The sequence below is a fragment of the Oryctolagus cuniculus genome, chromosome 5 (assembly GCF_051225735.1).
Source record: "Oryctolagus cuniculus isolate XC-2025 breed Fujian yellow rabbit chromosome 5, ASM5122573v1, whole genome shotgun sequence".
Taxonomy (NCBI): domain Eukaryota; kingdom Metazoa; phylum Chordata; class Mammalia; order Lagomorpha; family Leporidae; genus Oryctolagus; species Oryctolagus cuniculus.
Genome location: NC_142871.1, coordinates 112,312,166 through 112,329,491, shown reverse-complemented (window position 1 = coordinate 112,329,491; position 17,326 = coordinate 112,312,166). Strand labels below are relative to the sequence as shown.

At 38.8% G+C, this 17,326-nt stretch overlaps 1 protein-coding gene across 5 annotated transcripts in view; it reads left to right on the top strand.

Annotated features, from left to right (window-relative positions):
• Positions 1–17,326, top strand: part of ZNF451 (zinc finger protein 451) — an 80,847-nt gene that overhangs the window by 10,480 nt on the left and 53,041 nt on the right. For 2 of the 5 annotated variants that reach the window (XM_008263073.5, XM_089333084.1), the window contains one exon: positions 86–4,176. The exons of the other annotated variants lie outside the window; for them this stretch is intronic. In XM_008263073.5, coding sequence (XP_008261295.2) covers positions 86–1,579 — 1,494 coding nt within the window. In that variant the 3' untranslated portion in view covers positions 1,580–4,176. Of the gene's footprint in view, positions 1–85; positions 4,177–17,326 lie in introns of those variants that run through there. 5 annotated transcript variants of the gene reach the window in all.

Genomic DNA, 17,326 nt, shown 5'->3' with positions numbered 1-17,326 from the left:
ACATGCATCTCTGCACTTGAAAGTTAACATATTAAAAGCATATTTTTTTTCTTCCTTGGTTTTCTTGTTCATGTGGATAACCCAGAGAATGCCTGAATCTAAGGTGCCATCCTCTGAGAATCATCGCCCAGAAATGTGCTCTAGCTGCAATACTCCTCTTCCCATTGGAGACAGCAGCTCCTCCTTAGGGAGTTGCTCCAGCAGTCCACAAAGGATAGTTTCTCAACCTTCCTCTGTTGAGAACCCATTGGAGAAACAGAAAAATGATCAAAATAATTCAGATATTAAGATTTCTGATACAGAGACACTTAAACCATCACAAAATTATCAGACTCTGCATTCACCTTCTCTTCTGATCCCCCAAGAATCCTTGGCCTCTTCTGAGGTTAAGGAGAATTTACCTATAGAGTCTTCTTCAGCTTCACAGCATGGACAGGATGCCATCCTCTATCTCCAGACACAAGTGGCTGAGATGTCCCGGGTGATACGTGATCTGCAGTCTAGGAGCTGTTTTCGATTTCACCATTCTAGGCCAAGTGAGAACTCCTCAGTGCCTTGGGACATATCTACCTCTAAAGAAGAACATTTATCCACAGTTGAAGAAGAGGCTGATTGCAAATCCCCATCAGCTGATGACAAAGGGCAGCCAGCTGACCCCAGCCAATCTAGTTTCACAGGTCTTTTGAAGAGAATGGAACAAAGAGGTGTTATAAAGAGGGTAACATTACAGTCTGAAGCAGAATCATGTGAAGGGAAACCTGATTGTGTGACCTCTAAAAAACGTTTGGTTCCTCCATTGCATCCTCTTTTGAGAATTGCCACTACTGAGGTTTTTAAGGACCCTGCTGATTGCCATCCTTCTTCCTTCATGGGACACAGGGTATATCCTGTGGCTAAGGACACATCTCCTTTCCAACCAAATCCACCAGCTGAGGGCCCTATTGTAGAAGCATTAGAGCACAGTAAAAGAGGAAGCACAACATCCCCTCTAGATTCTACCTCAAAAGAAATGGAGGTCATGGGTTGTAGGTTCTATCATGCTGCCTCCATTGCAGCCCGGGCTGCTAGCTACATGGCCTACATGACTCAGTATCAGCGTAAACTCTGGGAAGACATGGAGGATCTGGTTCATGACCCAGAGTTTGATCGTGGAAGAGCAAGATGTATAATATCTGATGGTATGGATGCAGGTCTTTGGCAGCTTTGTACTACTAGGGACATCATGGACTCTGTAGTCAGAGTTATGGCCATGGCAATAGACTATAGGAGGCAGGCCTGGCTTCGACTTACATCTCTCAGTAAGAAAACCCAAGAGAAGATCTCACACTTGCCCTTTGATGGTATTTCCCTTTTTGGACAAGATGTGAATGCTATTGTTGCAGAAGAAAACAGTATAAAAGAAAATGACTATAAGGATCACAGATACTATAATCAGCATCGATACTTTTATAGTCATGATCAGAAAGCACATTATTACAACAGAGGATACACCAAAGGAGATTGGTACAAACCCCGAAATCATCCATATAGGTACAGAAAAAAAGGAGAATCTCCAGAACGCCATGGGTACAAGAATTAGTAACCTGTTCATATTTAGCCAGTCATCCAAGAACCTTTGCTCGTTCCTTCTCATACAAACAAGATTAACAGATGGGAAAAGATCTGAAAAACTGAATGTCTGGTGTGGTCCCAGCTGATGTTTGGATTCCAGATTTTTGGAATGAAGTATATAATTGGCCAGGTGAGCAATGAAGACTATTCCTGTTAGGAAGATGTTTATTATTTCTAGGAGGAGGAGGAGGAGGGCACTCAGGAATCTGAATCCTCTTGTGATTAAAGAAACATATATGCATTGTTCCTCAGGAAATCTTAGTGGTAAACTGAGGACTAGCAGATTTTCATTCTGGAAATAAACTACTACGGGATCCCCGTTTACTAAAAGCAGAGATAAATGTGTCATTTTTAGGTCATCTTTGCTTCCTTGATCAAACTTCAGCTTGACAGATCTTCACAAAGTGAAAAATCTATTACAGTCTCTATGTCAAGACCATCAACTCACCAAGAGTTAGTACTGTCATCAAGCTCTATGAGACTTCATTGTCAGCTATGAAGTATATGTCAGCTGGAATTCAAATGAAATTTTGATAAATCCAGTTTGTTTCCAGTTGGGATAGCTGGATATCACAGGTTTACTATGGACATCAGCTAGAAAAGGACTTTTTGACCTGTTACCATCTCTAGAAATTTTCTCAGTAACTGTCTTCGTCAAGATTGCTGGCTGCCATACCATCAGCACTCATAAAGCCACATATGAGAGAAATCTTTGTTGTCATCAATCCTAATAGCCTTTTACCTATCAAACTCTCATTACAGACAAACTGTAAGACCTAATCATCGTGGGCCTTTCACCAAAATGGCCTTCTTAAACAAACCTACCTTCTAAACAAGTTGTTAATTCTTTCAAGCTTGATAATGTGCAACACTTTAAATACAAAAAAAGATACACACATCAGTGCCCTGGAATTAAAGATGTCATTCATACCATCGAGGCATACAACTCTCAACTCTTAATTAAGAGCAGAAATTCCGAACATGTCTGACAGTCTGTTTTCCTTGTTGTAATAAAGTGGGATGCCGTCAAGCTACATTTTGTTGAGAAATCCTTGAGATTTAAAGAATAACTGTGGATATAGTGAAGAGAACAACCCACAGGCTTCTGTTTCTGGGTATCTATTTAAATGATGATATCCATTAATCTTGAAATCAAGACTTCCGTGATGTGTTTTTGGTTAACTGATTAATTTACTCAGACTCACCATAAGAGATGACTTATCTTTTTGCGCCCAATAATGATTTTCTACCATTTGGAACTAGCAGCAGATACCTCAGTTATATGTCTGATGATATCTTCCCTTTAATTTCAAGGCAGTGGCTATATCTTACACCAGCCCTTCACAGCCTGACTTTGGGAATGGAGAAAATGTCACGTTTGAGGGGTCTGAATACATAATCTGGTATTACCTGCTTGGCAACCAAAAAAAAAAAGTTTCCAATTGATGGATTTATAATTCTGAAGCTTCTTGGTTTGGTTTGTCAAACATCAGGTTTTTTTTTTCATCTGCTTGATCATGGTGTTTTGGGTATTTGCTATTAGTAGAATACAGCACTGATACAGCGGTTATGTGGTTTCTGTTCTTGCTGTAGATTTTGCACAGTGGTGATTGACCGTTTTCCTGGTGCCCAACTTTTTAATAGTTTTTGGAAGCTTGTTCCCCATCCCCATCATATCCATATTTAGTGCCCCTTTTAAAATCTACTTTTCTTCTCCACTTATTTTTGTGCCATAGAGGTTGAAGGCACCATTTCCCTGCTGGAAGTTATTTTATGAGATAACTTCATGGTACTTTATTGGTCCGGTTCATCTTATTTGTGGATTGATCCTGAAATAGTGTTGAAAAAGATCATTTAGCCAAATCATTTCTAGAGTTAATATTTATCTTATTTTTCTAACTTTCCCACAAAGTATTACTTGTATTTCATTACATCTATGCCAGGCTCAACAAACTGTCTTCCCAACTGAACTTGAGGAAAACACTGATTACCTGAAAAGAAACAAGGGTGTAAAAAGTAATAGCACAGATTTTTATAGCTCATAATGTGTATTATACCAATCAAGTAGTCTCATGCTCTTGACTGTAGTTGTCTTCTGTGAAAGTACTTCCAGGGATCTCATGGGAGAGACAGACTTTGAAAAACATTTTATGTGGCTGCACATACATATTCTTGTTTAGCTTGGACTACTTCAAACCATTCCACTTTTCCATTTCTCTCTCTTCCTTGTCTTGAATTAGGATGCTATATCACAAACTTGATGATTTTTGAGATAACCTTATTTGCCAAAATCTAAACCAAAATAAATAATGCTTGAAGACATGATTCTGTGAAACTGATTTGGCATTTCTCATATCATGCTCCCACTTTCTTTTTTCCTTTTTACATTGTGGTAAAAAACACACAAAACTTAGCACCTTAATCACTTAAAGTATTTCATTACTGTTAACAGTATTCTCATTGTGTAGCTCTTCTTTAAATATTTGTAAAACAATCACTATTCTCTTTTGTTTGTGATATTTATGTTGCCTAGTAATAAACTAAAAGTAACTTTGCTTAACTCTTTAATTGATATGCTCTTGTGTCTCCAGAGACTTCTGTTTCCCTGAAAGTAAAAAGTATTGGACAGTCATCAAATCGGTGATCAAGTAGGAACGTCAAAATATTTGACACTTAAGATGGGGATGGTTTTTACCTATAGATTTGTTTTTTGACTGCAGAAACAATAACCTTAACTTGTTTATCTTTTTTAAATTTTAAAATCATCCATTGTCATACTTGAATGATATTGATGTTATAAAACTAGAAGTGGCTACTCGATCTAGATAGGTGATCCAAATAGAATAGGGAACTCCACAATTAGATAATTGTTATACCTGCACTATGCAGAACCTGCAACAAAATTCCTTATTAGGCTAACCTTTTTTTTTTTAATATTTATTTTATTTATTTGAAAAGCAGAGATACAGATAGATCTTCCATCCAATGGTTCATTCCCCAAATGGCCAAGCGTGAGGGCTAGGCCAGGCCAAAGCCAGGAGCCAGGAACTTCTTCTAGATTTCCCATGTGGGTATCTTGGACTGTCTTCTGTCTTTTCCTAGGTGCATTAGTGGGGAGCTGGATTGGAAATGGAGCAGCTGGGACTCAAACTGGTGCCCATAAGGGATGGCGGCACTTCAAGCAGTGGCTTAACCTGCTATGCCACAGCACTGACCCCTAGGCTATCATTAAAAAAATCTCTAGGTTTTCTAGGAGGCCTTGGAATAGTTGCAAGTTTGATTTGGTGTTCTCAAAAGGCGTGTATTTAATGAGTTTTTTCTTAAAAAGTTATTTCTTGATGTAAAATATGTATAAGACTGTAAGGTTACTTAGTGTACAAAAATACTATTTCCATTGTTAACACGAAGTGCCTTTTAAAATTTCATGCTTTTGTTTAAAACAAATTTTTAGTGTCTGGCATCTGTTGATAGTATTTATGTGAATACTTTACAGTGACTCAGTCTTGTAGTTTGTCACCCATAAAATTGCACTATCTATAGGTACTCTCCTTCTGAATGTTAATTTGTATTCTTTATAGCACTATTGATTCATTTAAGAAGGTTATAGAGTATACCTCCCTCCCTCTTATTTATTTAGCTTCACAGAAGTTCTTTTTAGTTATTAGTGACTGGACCAGTTTTCTGGGTATTAAGGCAGCTTTGTTTTTTTGTTTTCTGTCTGTATGTTTTAGGGTTTTTGATTGAATCTTTTGTCTTATGTCTACCCTTTTTTCTGTAGCCATGGTAATGCAATGTACATCTGATAAGTGCTTATGTTTACTTGGTCAGAAGAGGCAAAGACATTTAAAACAGTAAATTTGCTGACACTTTTTTATTGGACTGTGACAGCTTTCTTGTCAGTATAATTACATTTAAACTATTTTTCTTTTTAGTTGTGTTACAGTTTTTTTATCAGTATAATTTCATTTGTTAGCCTTCAAAATGATATTTTTATGAGAACGCTAATTTTCAGGCTACTTGGATATTGTTAGTACTGCACTTCTAATTTACTTCATGATACTAAATGACCTGATTAATAACATCCTCTTGGGCCTAGTACATCCAGGATCAACCTCTCAGGTATTATAGACAAGGAGGCTGAAAAAGACCCACTGCAGAATCCCTTCTAGGTGTAAAAATGGGATTCCGATATGGATGAATATAGAGTTAAGTGACATTCATTCATTCATTCTTTTTTTTTTTTTTTCTAAATTTATTTATTTATTTGAAAGAGATTTTCCATCTGCTGGTTCACTCCTGAGATGGCTACAACAGCCAGGGCTGGGCCAGGCCAAGGCCCAGAGCCAGGAGCTTCATCTGGGTCTCCCACATGGGTGAAGGGGCTTAAACACTAATAGCATGTCAAAGCATCTTCCACTGTTTTTTTCATTTCATTAGGGAGCTGGATCAGAAGTGTAGCAGCCTGGACACAAACCAGTGCCCAACCAGCATTTTGGGTGGCAGTTTTACCTGCCGTGCCACAATGCCAGCCCCAACATTTGTTATTCTTGAAGACTGAGTCGGGATTCTAATGAAGCCCTGTGGATTAGATCTTTGTAGAAAAGTTTAAAGATTGCATTAATGAAAATATTTTCTTAATTTGAGATATATTTTGCCCCAGCCTTGGCACTGTTTCAGTTTGCTTGTCTTTTGAAATTTACTATTATGTACTTAATGTTTGTGGTGAGTCCAACAACTTTCACGTCTGCATTAATCATAAGATTAATATCATTTTATTGGCCAGATCCATTCCATATGGATTTTAATGGATACACAAACCATTTATTTACTTTTCACTTAAAATATACAGGTAGTGGTTTTCAGTAAACCAGTGATGGTTACTATACTGAATATAGATCATTTTGTTAATTTAATGAGATTTATAAGCTATTAAAATATTCTTTTATGGAATTCCCTTCCTGGGTAAGTGACTAGAACCCTGTTTTAGTAAGTCATGTTTTTCCTCTTATTTGTGCCATATTTTTGTACTTTTGACATTTCATTTGTTTGACTTTAATGAAAGCTTTTATATGGTACTATTTGGTACTGGAAATTATGTTTGCTTCCCGTGGGATGTATCTGGAAGGTAGTCATAGTCCAGTCTTGTCTTTTTGAGGTTAGCCTGTCAATTATTTTACTGTTTGTGTTGATCTTTTCTAACTCTTTATGCAACATTTATTTCTAAAAGGATATCTGATCTTCTCCTTAATCTCTTAGGTAGATTGTTATTTTTTATTCTACCAGTGTATACTATCTAGGATTTGTGTTTTTATATTTAAATGTGATACAACAGAATTATTGTAACAGATTTTTCAAGTTTTTCCTATAAAACTAATACGTTTTTTAAAAAAATTCTTTCCCTAATATCTTTTTAAAAAAATACATAGCCAATCTAGTGTCAAACTATTCCTGGCTATTGAACTTGTATCCATTTTTTTTTTTAATTTTTTTAACTTTAATATATATAAATTTCCAAAGTACAGCTTATGGCTTACAATGTCCCCCCTCCCCCCATAACTTCCCTCCCACCCACAACCCTCCCCTTTCCCGCTCCCTCTCCCCTTCCATTCACATCAAGATTCATTTTCAATTCTCTTTATATATAGAAGATCAGTTTAGCATATATTAGGTAAAGATTTCAACAGTTTGCACCCACATAGAAACACAAAGTGAAAAATACTGTTTGAGTAGTAGTTATAGCATTAAATAACAATGTACAGTACATTAAGGACAGAGATCCTACATGAGGAGTAAGTGCACAGTGACTCCTGTTGTTGACTTAACAAATTGATACTCTTGTTTATGGCATCAGTAATCACCCTAGGCTCTTGTCAGGAGTTGCCAAGGCTATGGAAGCCTTTTGAGTTCACCGACTCGTTTCATATTTAGACAAGGTCAAAGTAGAAGTTCTCTCCTCCTTTCGGAGAAAGGTACCTCCTTCTTTGATGACCTGTTCTTTCCACTGGGTTCTCACTCGCAGAGATCTTTCATTTAGGTTTTGTGTGTGTGTGTTTGTTTGTTTGTTTGTTTGTTTTGCCAGAGTGTCTTGGCTTTCCATGCCTGAAATACTCTCATGGGCTTTTCAGCCGGATCCACATGCCTTAAGGGCTGATTATGAGGCCAGAGTGCTGTTTAGGACATCCGCCATTCTATGGGTGTGCTGTGTATCCTGCTTCCCATGTTGGATCGTTCTCTCCCTTTATTATTCTATTGGTTAGTATTTGCAGACACTAGTCTTGTTTATGTGATCCCTTTGGCTCTTAGTCCTATCATTGTGATCAATTGTGAACAGAAATTGATCACTGGGACTAGTGAGATGGTATTGGTACGTACCACCTTGATGGGATTGAATTGGAATCCCCTGGTATGTTTTTAACTCTTGTCCGTTTGAGGTAAGTCAGCTTGAGCATGTTCCAAATTGTGCATCTCTTCCCTCTCCTATTCCCACTCTTATATTTAACAGGGATCACTTTTCAGTTAAGTTTCAACACTTAAGAATAACTGTATTAATTACAGAATTCAACCAATATTGTTAAGTAGAACAAAAAAAATACTAAGAGGGACTTTTATCCATTTTTACTGCCTTCTTGTTTAATGGTGGTATTATCTTAGCATTTCTACATATTCTCACTATTATTACATACAGTTTATGGGCAAATGCATCTTATGGAGATTTGAAGCCCATTGCCATGGACTAACTGTAGTACAGCACTGATATATTTTATCTTAAAGTTAACCAATTTTTTTTTAAGTCTTAAGAGTTTTCTTGAGGTAACTATTTCAAATGACTTACTGGGTTTTCTGATGGCATTGTCAAGAGTTCAGTAGAGTTCTCAAGTTGCTTGTACTTTCTTTTAGGGTTTTCAAAATCCTTCAAGTTGTAGTATTTTATAGAATTCTTGAGTATATTCCTTTGTGGAAATGAAAGTAAATGTTTTATATTTGGTGATTTTTTTTTTAATTATGGTTTGACCTTAAGTGCTTCGAGTATTATTTTGTTATAAGATTTTGTTATTATTATTTTTTTTTATGAGACTAACTTTTGTATCCTGCTAATCTCTGTTTCCTATCTTGCTAATCTCTATGAGCTGTCTTAGGCTGTATTCTTTCATTACCCTTAAAGTGGCTCTGTCACATCAAGGGCTACACAATTAGACCTCTTGTTAACCTCTACTTTTATGTAATTATTTTTCAGAATACCTTGATATGTAATATAGTTATGTGCTAAATAGCTATTATGTTTCTGGTACCTTTATACCTCTTTTAATTAGTGAGGCAACAATGATGTGGATGTTGGAATCAAACGCTTGCCTGGAGTCACTAAATACAGTTTAAGGTTTTAATTCCTTAAGTTTTTTTTGTTTTTTTTTGTTTTTTTTTTGCATGTTTAATTGCTTAAAGCTGTTAGGTGAACAACCCATTCCTTTCTGCCTTGAGTAGGATACAGTTAAAAGGTAAGTAGTCACATTCAGATTTTTTTTTTTTTAATCTTCTTCTAGTGGCTTACAACAGCTCCTATATATTCTAACAGGTCTAGGAAACATCTTGTTAGTATTGTGTCTAATTATCATCTTCCTGCCTTGGAAGGAAGTAGAAGAGACAGTCTACATTTATAGAACTTACAAATGTACTAGATACTATTGAGATAGAAATTTATCCCTGATTTGCAGGTAAGGAAGCGAAACTTAGTATATTGTCATTAAGCAATTTGCTCAGTTTGTGGATCTGAGATTTAAATATGCATTAAGTCTCAATTCATTATTGCACTGAACTGCTTCCATTTGTTTTCAAGGTCCCACTCAAGTCTTAGCTGTGTTAATTCTTGGTTATTTCACTTGTCAGATCAGGAATCCTGTTTTCATTTCTCCTATTGAGGTTTCACTCTGCTGTACTAAGAGTATTCTTGATTCAGTTATTGGATTTTGTTTCATATATTTCTTATTTATATTAATTTTAGTTGTATTGCTTTTTATCTTTGTCCACCCTTTTTGTTTGCTGCACACTTAATTTCAGATAATACTTAATTTTTTAATTGACATCTTGAGGATATTGGCTTAATGAAAGGAAGATGGAATGTTTCAAAGCACGTGGTGTTGAATTCAGAGGTCTTGATCATTATTATTAGCAAGTCAGATCACTCTCTAAGCCTGTTTTTTTTACTCTCAAAAGAGGTCATACCTGAGAGTCCTTTGAAAAACTAAAACTCAATATAAATTTCCTTTTTTCAGTGACTTCTATTTTTTATGTTTATAGATTTCTTATTACTGTAGGATGATTATATAGAAACATATTTAATATGTTTAATAGCATGTAATATTTTTATTTCATGCTGTTGGATCATGTTCACCTTATTTTACAATTTTTTAAGGTTGTATTCAAGCCTAGCAATGGACTAAGTCATTGAAAATACTAATACATTTAAAGATGTATTTACAGTAAAAGTTTCTCAAGTATACACTAAGAAATGTTCCTAATAGATAATAAGAAATAAAAGAGTGTTAGATAAAGAGCTAGGGTGTTTATGTATATAAGATTTTTGATGAATGGCATTTTGTCATTTTGTATCTGTATTGGAAACAGTCTCATTTGTTGAACGTCTTTCTCGATACCTGTTACATGCAGGTAGACATTGAGGGTGTTCTGGGACTACTAAGTGTTAATAAGAGACTCATTATTCTCTTAAGAGAAGTAGATATTGACACAGTGTAGTCACTATCCTGATGGAACAAAGAAGAGGGCCATTTAGAGGCATAAGGGAACTGTTTCTTACCAAGCACTTGAGCTGAGTTTTAAAGGGTTGGTTAGGGAAGATTTGGTCTGGCGGAGAAGCAGAAACCAGGCATTAGAGGAATAGAGGAATTGTTTGTACAGCAGTGTGGGGAACATCATGAGGTATGTCTGATTTCAGAGTTACAATGAATAACTTTTTGGGACACAAAAATCAGAGACAAAGCTTAAGAGGAAAATTACCCATGAAAATATATTGGTTTTTGTATATTGAAAGTATACTGTTTGTGTAGCCATTAATTGTAAGGTTATAGAAATTGTCTGTCTAGAGGTTGGTTTGTATTGTAGTCCAACAACATCAGAAACCATTATTTACTGTTTTCCTTGACCTGAGCCCAAGCAGGGCTTTCAAGAGTGCACCTTGGGTGCCAGGATAACTGCAGCAATGAGAAAGAACGGAGGCATTGGTAGCGAGGATAATGCCAGAGAAGTGGAGTATGGCATCCCATCATGGATATGTAGTTGCATACTTTAGGGTTGCCTTCTGGCGGGGTGTCCTGAAGTATAGCTAAATGTGGCTATTTCTATGAATTTTAACATACAGATAATTTCTGGGTGTATTTTAAGAGAATGAAGATACTTATAAAAATGTCAGTGCATTGACATTTGGTGGTGGTGTACTGAAGAAGGAACTGTGAACCTTGTGCCATTGATACCTGCAGCAGCCCCTGAGCTAATTTTGTTAACTTTCTTTTTTCTCTTGTTTAAGTATCTTTTCTTACCATTGTTGCCACTTCAACTTTCTCCCTCCCTCTCTTTTTTTGTGGTGCCAGAAACAGCTTTGGCATTTAGGATTAAACTGTTCTAACTCTTCTGTGCTTTGTCACAACTTCATATTCAGATATGTTAAAAATTTCTCTTAGTTCCAAAGTTGGTTTTTTGGTTTTTGTGGTTCTTTTGCTCCTATATAAAGGAGGGTCAAAGTAATTTTTCTAGGGTAGGATTTTTGTGAAATTAGATATCGGCAATTCACTCAAGAAAGAATACAGGTACAATCTTTGATAACAGGTTTGGTCATACTAACCTTCTTGACTAAATGAAGTACCCTACAGAATGGGGTATGTCTGTATATATGTTTTAAAATTTGTTCATACAAAGCTATAAAGCAGATGTTTTGTGTCCTTTGTATTTGCAAACAATAACCATTAGGGTTGGGAAGGAAATTGTTTTGTAAAAAGGGAATTTCCTGGTTTCAAAGCTTTGCTGCTTGAAATGGTAAATAAATATTATACTGCTGTGTTGTGTTTCATCTCTTTGTTTTATCTGTATTTAGTTATAAAATTCTTGAGAAAAATTACTGCTTTTCAAAATGTTACTTGGGAGTGTGGTTTGAGTTATAAGTTGGGCAGAAGGGGCTTTTGGTAAACAGAACTTTTGAGGGTATATGCCTGAGGCCAAACTAAGGACTGAAGATTTAGCATGAGGAATAATAAGCAGGGTTTGAAATTGAGTAACACATTTATTCCAGGAATTCATTTCAAACCAAGAGTGTTAGGTGAATAGTGTGATGGGTTGCAAAAAATTAATTCGTTACACTTTTGCAATTGGTTGCTCTGCTGAGTGCCCTTTAAACTTGGGACCCTTATATAGAAGATAAAGATGGTGGAGGAATTACTTATCCTTCATTTAGTGCCCCTAGCTAATCAGTGTCAGCTGACATTCAGGGGCACTGTATTAATAATTAGACCTCTGCTTTGAGTTGTTCTGTGTATACCTCTGTTGTTATTATTTTTCCTTTTATTTCTAACAATCACATTTCCTTATTACTGGCATTTTTGGTGTCCAGAAAGTGCCTTTGATGAGTCAGATAAGCAACTGGATTGTTTATGACACTTCCTTGGGTAAAAGTACTTTTGCACAGGGCTTGCCTTTTAGAGTACACCATCTTGTGTGGATAGATGGAGAAGAATTTCTCCATTTCATAGAGAGTTCCAGTGACTATATGTTTTCGTTAAAGTAATTCTGTAGAAAGTGCAAAATTTTAAATTTTTTGCTAGTTCCTCAAGAACTAAAGTGCTTTCTAGAGATTAGTAATAATGATTTTAAAATATAACTTCTTCATTGTTCAAAAGCCATTCACTGGGGCCAGCATTGTGGCATAGCATTAAGCTGCCACTTGCAACACCAGCATCCCATCTTGGTGCTGTTTGAGATCTGGCTTCTCCACTTCCTGTCCAGCTCACTGCTAATGTACCTGGAAAGCAGCTGAGGATGGCCCAAGTGCTTGGGCCCCTCCACCCACTTGGAGGCACGGATGAAGCTCCTGGCTTTGTCCTTTCCTGGAGAGTGAACCAGTGGATGGAAGATCTGTCTCTCCCTTTCTCTCTTTAACTCTGCCTTTCAGATAAAAATAAAATAAATCTCTGCGGGGGAAAAGAAGTCATAGGCTAATAGAGTGACACAACTTGCTTAAAATGATTTTATCTGTGATGTTCTGCTTGTCAACATTGTGTTTCTTTCAGAAATCACTGTGCCAGAAGTAGAATCACTTTTTTTTTTTGAGGATTTATTTATTTGAAAGGCAGAGTTACAGAGAGGCAGAGGCAGAGAGAGAGAAGAGAAAGGTGTTCCATCTGCTGGTTCACTCTGCAGATGGCTGCAATAGCTGGACTTACCTGAAGCCAGGAGCCTCTTCCAGGTCTTCCATGTGGATCCCAAGGATTTGAGCAGGGGCCCAAGGACTTGAGCATCTTCCACTGCTTTCCGAGGCACATTAGCAGAGAACTGAATTGGAAATGGAGAAGCTGGGACTCAACTGGCACCCACGTGGGATGCTGGCACTGCAGGTGGCCACTTACCTGCTACACCACAGCACCGGCCCCGAATCATTGCTTTAACTCTGAATTCCTTTTGGGTTGAACTTGCCAAATCTGTAAACTGACTTAGCAAGTTACAGCAGGAAGAATTAACTTAGGCTCAACTTTTGGGTGAGCAGGTGTGTGTGTGTGCGTGTGTGTGTTAAGAGTAGAGTGAAAGATCTGCCTGTTCATAATATTTGACAGAGTATATTCATGAGACTCCCTTAGAACAGTTTTTTTGTTTTTGTTTTTTTAGAATTTTATTTATTTGAGAGGCAGAGTTATAGACAGAGGGAGAGACAGAGAGGTTTAGATCTGCTGGTTCATTCCCCAAATGGGTGCAATGGCTGGAGCTTGGCTGATCCAGAGCCAGGAGCTGGGAGTTTCCTCTAGGTCCCCCACATAAGTGCAGGGGCCCATGCACTTGGGCCATTTTCTGCTGCTTTCCCAGGCACATTAGCAAGGAGCTGGATCAGAAGTGGAGCCGCTGGAACACAGACCAGTGCCCTTATGGGATGCTGGTGCCATAGGTGGAGGATTAACCTACTGTGCCACAAAGTTGGCCCCAGAACATTTTTTTTAAAGATTTATTTTATTTATTTGAAAGAGTTACAGAGAAGGTAGAGACAGAGAGGTCTTCCATCTGCTGGTTCTCTCCCCAGATGACCACAATGGCTGGAGCTGCACTGATCCAAAGCCAGGAGCTCTTCCAGGTCTCCCGCACGGTGCAGGGGCCCACGGAGCCCAAGGGGCCCAAGGAGCCCAAGGACTTGGGCCATCTTCTGCTATCCCACACCATAGCAGATAGCTGGATTGGAAGAGGAGCAGCCAGGACTAGAACCAGCGCCCATATGGGATGCCAGCGCTTCAGGCTTTAACCCACTGTGCCCCTCAGAACATTTTTAAATAGAACAAATAAGGCCAGCATTGCAGTAAAGCCACTGCCTGTGATGCAGACATCCCACATGGACGCTGATTCATGTCCCAACTGTTTAACTTACGATCCATCTCCCTGCTAATGCACCTGGGGAATCAGTGGAAGATGGTCCAAGTACTTGGGCTCCTGCCACCCATGTGGGAGACCTGGATGAAATTCCTGGCCACCCAATATGGGGATGCTGGTGCTGTAGGCATGAGCTTTTCCCGGTAGGCCACAGTGCAAATCCCTCTAAATTAAACTTGATTAATAATGGAAAACAATTATTCGGTGAAAACTTTCTTCTAAATAGTGGGTCTTATTGGATGTGAGTTAATGATATTTTGGTCAGGGTTGGTGAGTTCATAATCCAGTTTTTATTGAAGTAGTGTTTTTCAGTAAAAAGACAAGTGCAGTTCAGCAGCCTTGTCATTAGGCTAAATTTGTTAAGTATGGGAGACTTTCAGAGAAACAAGAATATTAACTTCAGATTTGTCCTTGTTCTTATGAAATGCTTTGATCATTGATACTGCTTATTTTAAAATGCCCTTAGTTCGGCCGGCGCTGCGGCTTAATAAGCTAATCCTCCGCCTGTGGCGCCGGCACACCAGGTTCTAGTCCCAGTCGGGGCACTGGATTCTGTCCCAGTTGCCCCTCTTCCAGGCCAGCTCTCTGCTGTGGCTCGGGAGTGCAGTGGAGGATGGCCCAAGTGCTTGGGCCCCTGCAGCCGCGTGGGAGACCGGGAGGAGGCACCTGGCTCCTGGCTTTGGATCAGCGTGGTGCGCCGGCCGTGGTGGCCATTGGAGGGTGAACCAACGGCAAAAGGAAAGGAAGACCTTTCTCTCTGTCTCTCTCTCTCACTGTCCATTCTGCCTGTCAAAAAAAAAAAAAAAAAAAAAGCCCTTACTTGACAAAAGAAGGAAATTATATTTCAGGTAGCCCGAGCCCTCGTAATGAGTTATGACTGTTGCTACTCTATTACTAAAAGTTGCAAGAAAGTCCTCTTCCTTTCCTGTCCAAGTTTTACCTTTTTTCTAGACTGGAATTTTTGGTATAACACTACCAAGCTACACTGATAGATATTGTTCTTTAGGAAAAAAGAATTCTTTTTGCTTACTTTTCACCCGTATATGCTTTGCTTTTGTGGACATGTGAACTCAGATTTAACTAGTATCATGAATCTGTCATCTGTAGGAGAACTTAAACCTGCTTTGTGCATGTTTTACCTCAAATTTCAAATAAAAATGTAAAGAAGTATGAGACTGACTTTCAAAGCACTTAAACCAGAATCAATTTTTAACCTCTTTTGGCTTTATAGCGTCTTGAATAGTTCTGTTCAGTTCTAGGTATGGAGGAAAACTGTTGTAGAGAGTAACTTAAAAGTATAGGCAAATAGAAAATCTCATTCCTTCAGTATTTTTGTAAAACTTTCCTTTGCTTCTCCTTCCAAAATAACTGAATGGATAGTTTGTGTAACTTGTTTGCTGTCTATGGGTCTTTTTTTTTTTGGACAGGTAGAGTTGTAAACTGGAGGCTGGAGTTGTAGATAGTGAGAGAGAGAGAGAGAGAAAGGTCTTCCTTCCATTGGTTCACTCCCCAAATGGCTGCTATGGTTGGCGTTGCACTGATCCGAAGCCAGGAGCCAGGTGCTTCCTGGTCTCCCATGCGGGTGCAGGGGCCCAAGGACTTGGGCCATCCTCCACTGCCCTCCCAGGCTATAGCAGAGAGCTGGCCTTGAAGAGGAGCAACTGGGACTAGAACCTGGCACCTATATGGGATGCCGGCGCCACAGGCAGAGTATTAACCACGTGAGCCATGGCGCCGGCCGCTATGGAATCTTAATATGCATTTTTTTTTTTTTTTTGACAGGCAGAGTGGACAGTGAGAGAGAGACAGAGAGAAAGGTCTTCCTTTGCCGTTGGTTCACCCTCCAATGGCCGCCGCGGCCGGCGCACCACGCTGATCCGATGGCAGGAGCCAGGAGCCAGGTGCTTTTCCTGGTCTCCCATGGGGTGCAGGGCCCAAGTACCTGGGCCATCCTCCACTGCACTCCCTGGCCACAGCAGAGAGCTGGCCTGGAAGAGGGGCAACCGGGACAGAATCCGGCGCCCCGACCGGGACTAGAACCCGGTGTGCCGGCGCCGCTAGGCGGAGGATTAGCCTAGTGAGCCGCGGCACCGGCCAATATGCATTATCTTACAAAGAAATTAGTCCTAATCTCAGTACAAATAATAATTAACAGTATGCCACATTAAGGAAAATAGTGATTGTGCAGACTGTTCTATCCAGGACTAATGCTTAAAGAGTAGAGTTGTGAAACAACAGAATTCGTTTGGGAGTTAAGGCTTAAGTTAGGTAAAATTTTGGAGTCCTAGTTTAAAAGTTCTTGTGCCTTCACCCCTAAAAGCCAGAAATGTTTGAGGTACAGTATATTAGAAGGCACAGAATAAAGGTCCTAACAATACAGAATTTTAATGTGGAAAAATATTTTTGATGAACACTGCTTTTCAGTAATAGTGAATGACTCTCAAAGTTTTATGGAGAGAGTGGGAGAGGTGGCTAACTATGTAGTTAGGGGCTGGCACTGTGGTGCAGCAGGTTAACGCTCTGACCTGAAGCGCCAGCATCCCATATGGGCACCGGTTCTAGTCCCGGCTGCTCCTCTTCCGATCCAGCTCTCTGCTATGGCCTGGGAAAGCAGTACAATTTGGCCCAAGTCCTTGGGTCCCTGCACCCACATGGGAGACCTGGAAGAAGCTTCTGGCTTCAGAGCAGCTGATCCATCTGGGGAGTGAACCAGTGGATGGAAGACCTCTTGCTCTGTCTCTACCTCTCTCTCTCTGTCTTTAAAAAAAAAATAAAATAAATCTTAAAACAAACTATTTGGTTAAGAAGGCTCCCTGATTGGGGTACATGGGAACTCTTTATTCTACACAATCTTTGTTTTGTATATTAAAACTATTTTTTTTTAACTTTTATTTAATGAATATAAATTTCCAAAGTATGGCTTATGGATTACAATGGCTTCCCCCCCATACTGTTCCTCCCACCCGCAACCCTCCCCTTTCCCACTCCCTCTCCCCTTCCATTCACATCAAGATTCATTTTCAATTCTCTTAATATACAGAAGATCAGTTTAGTATACATTAAATAAAGATTTCAACAGTTTGCTCCC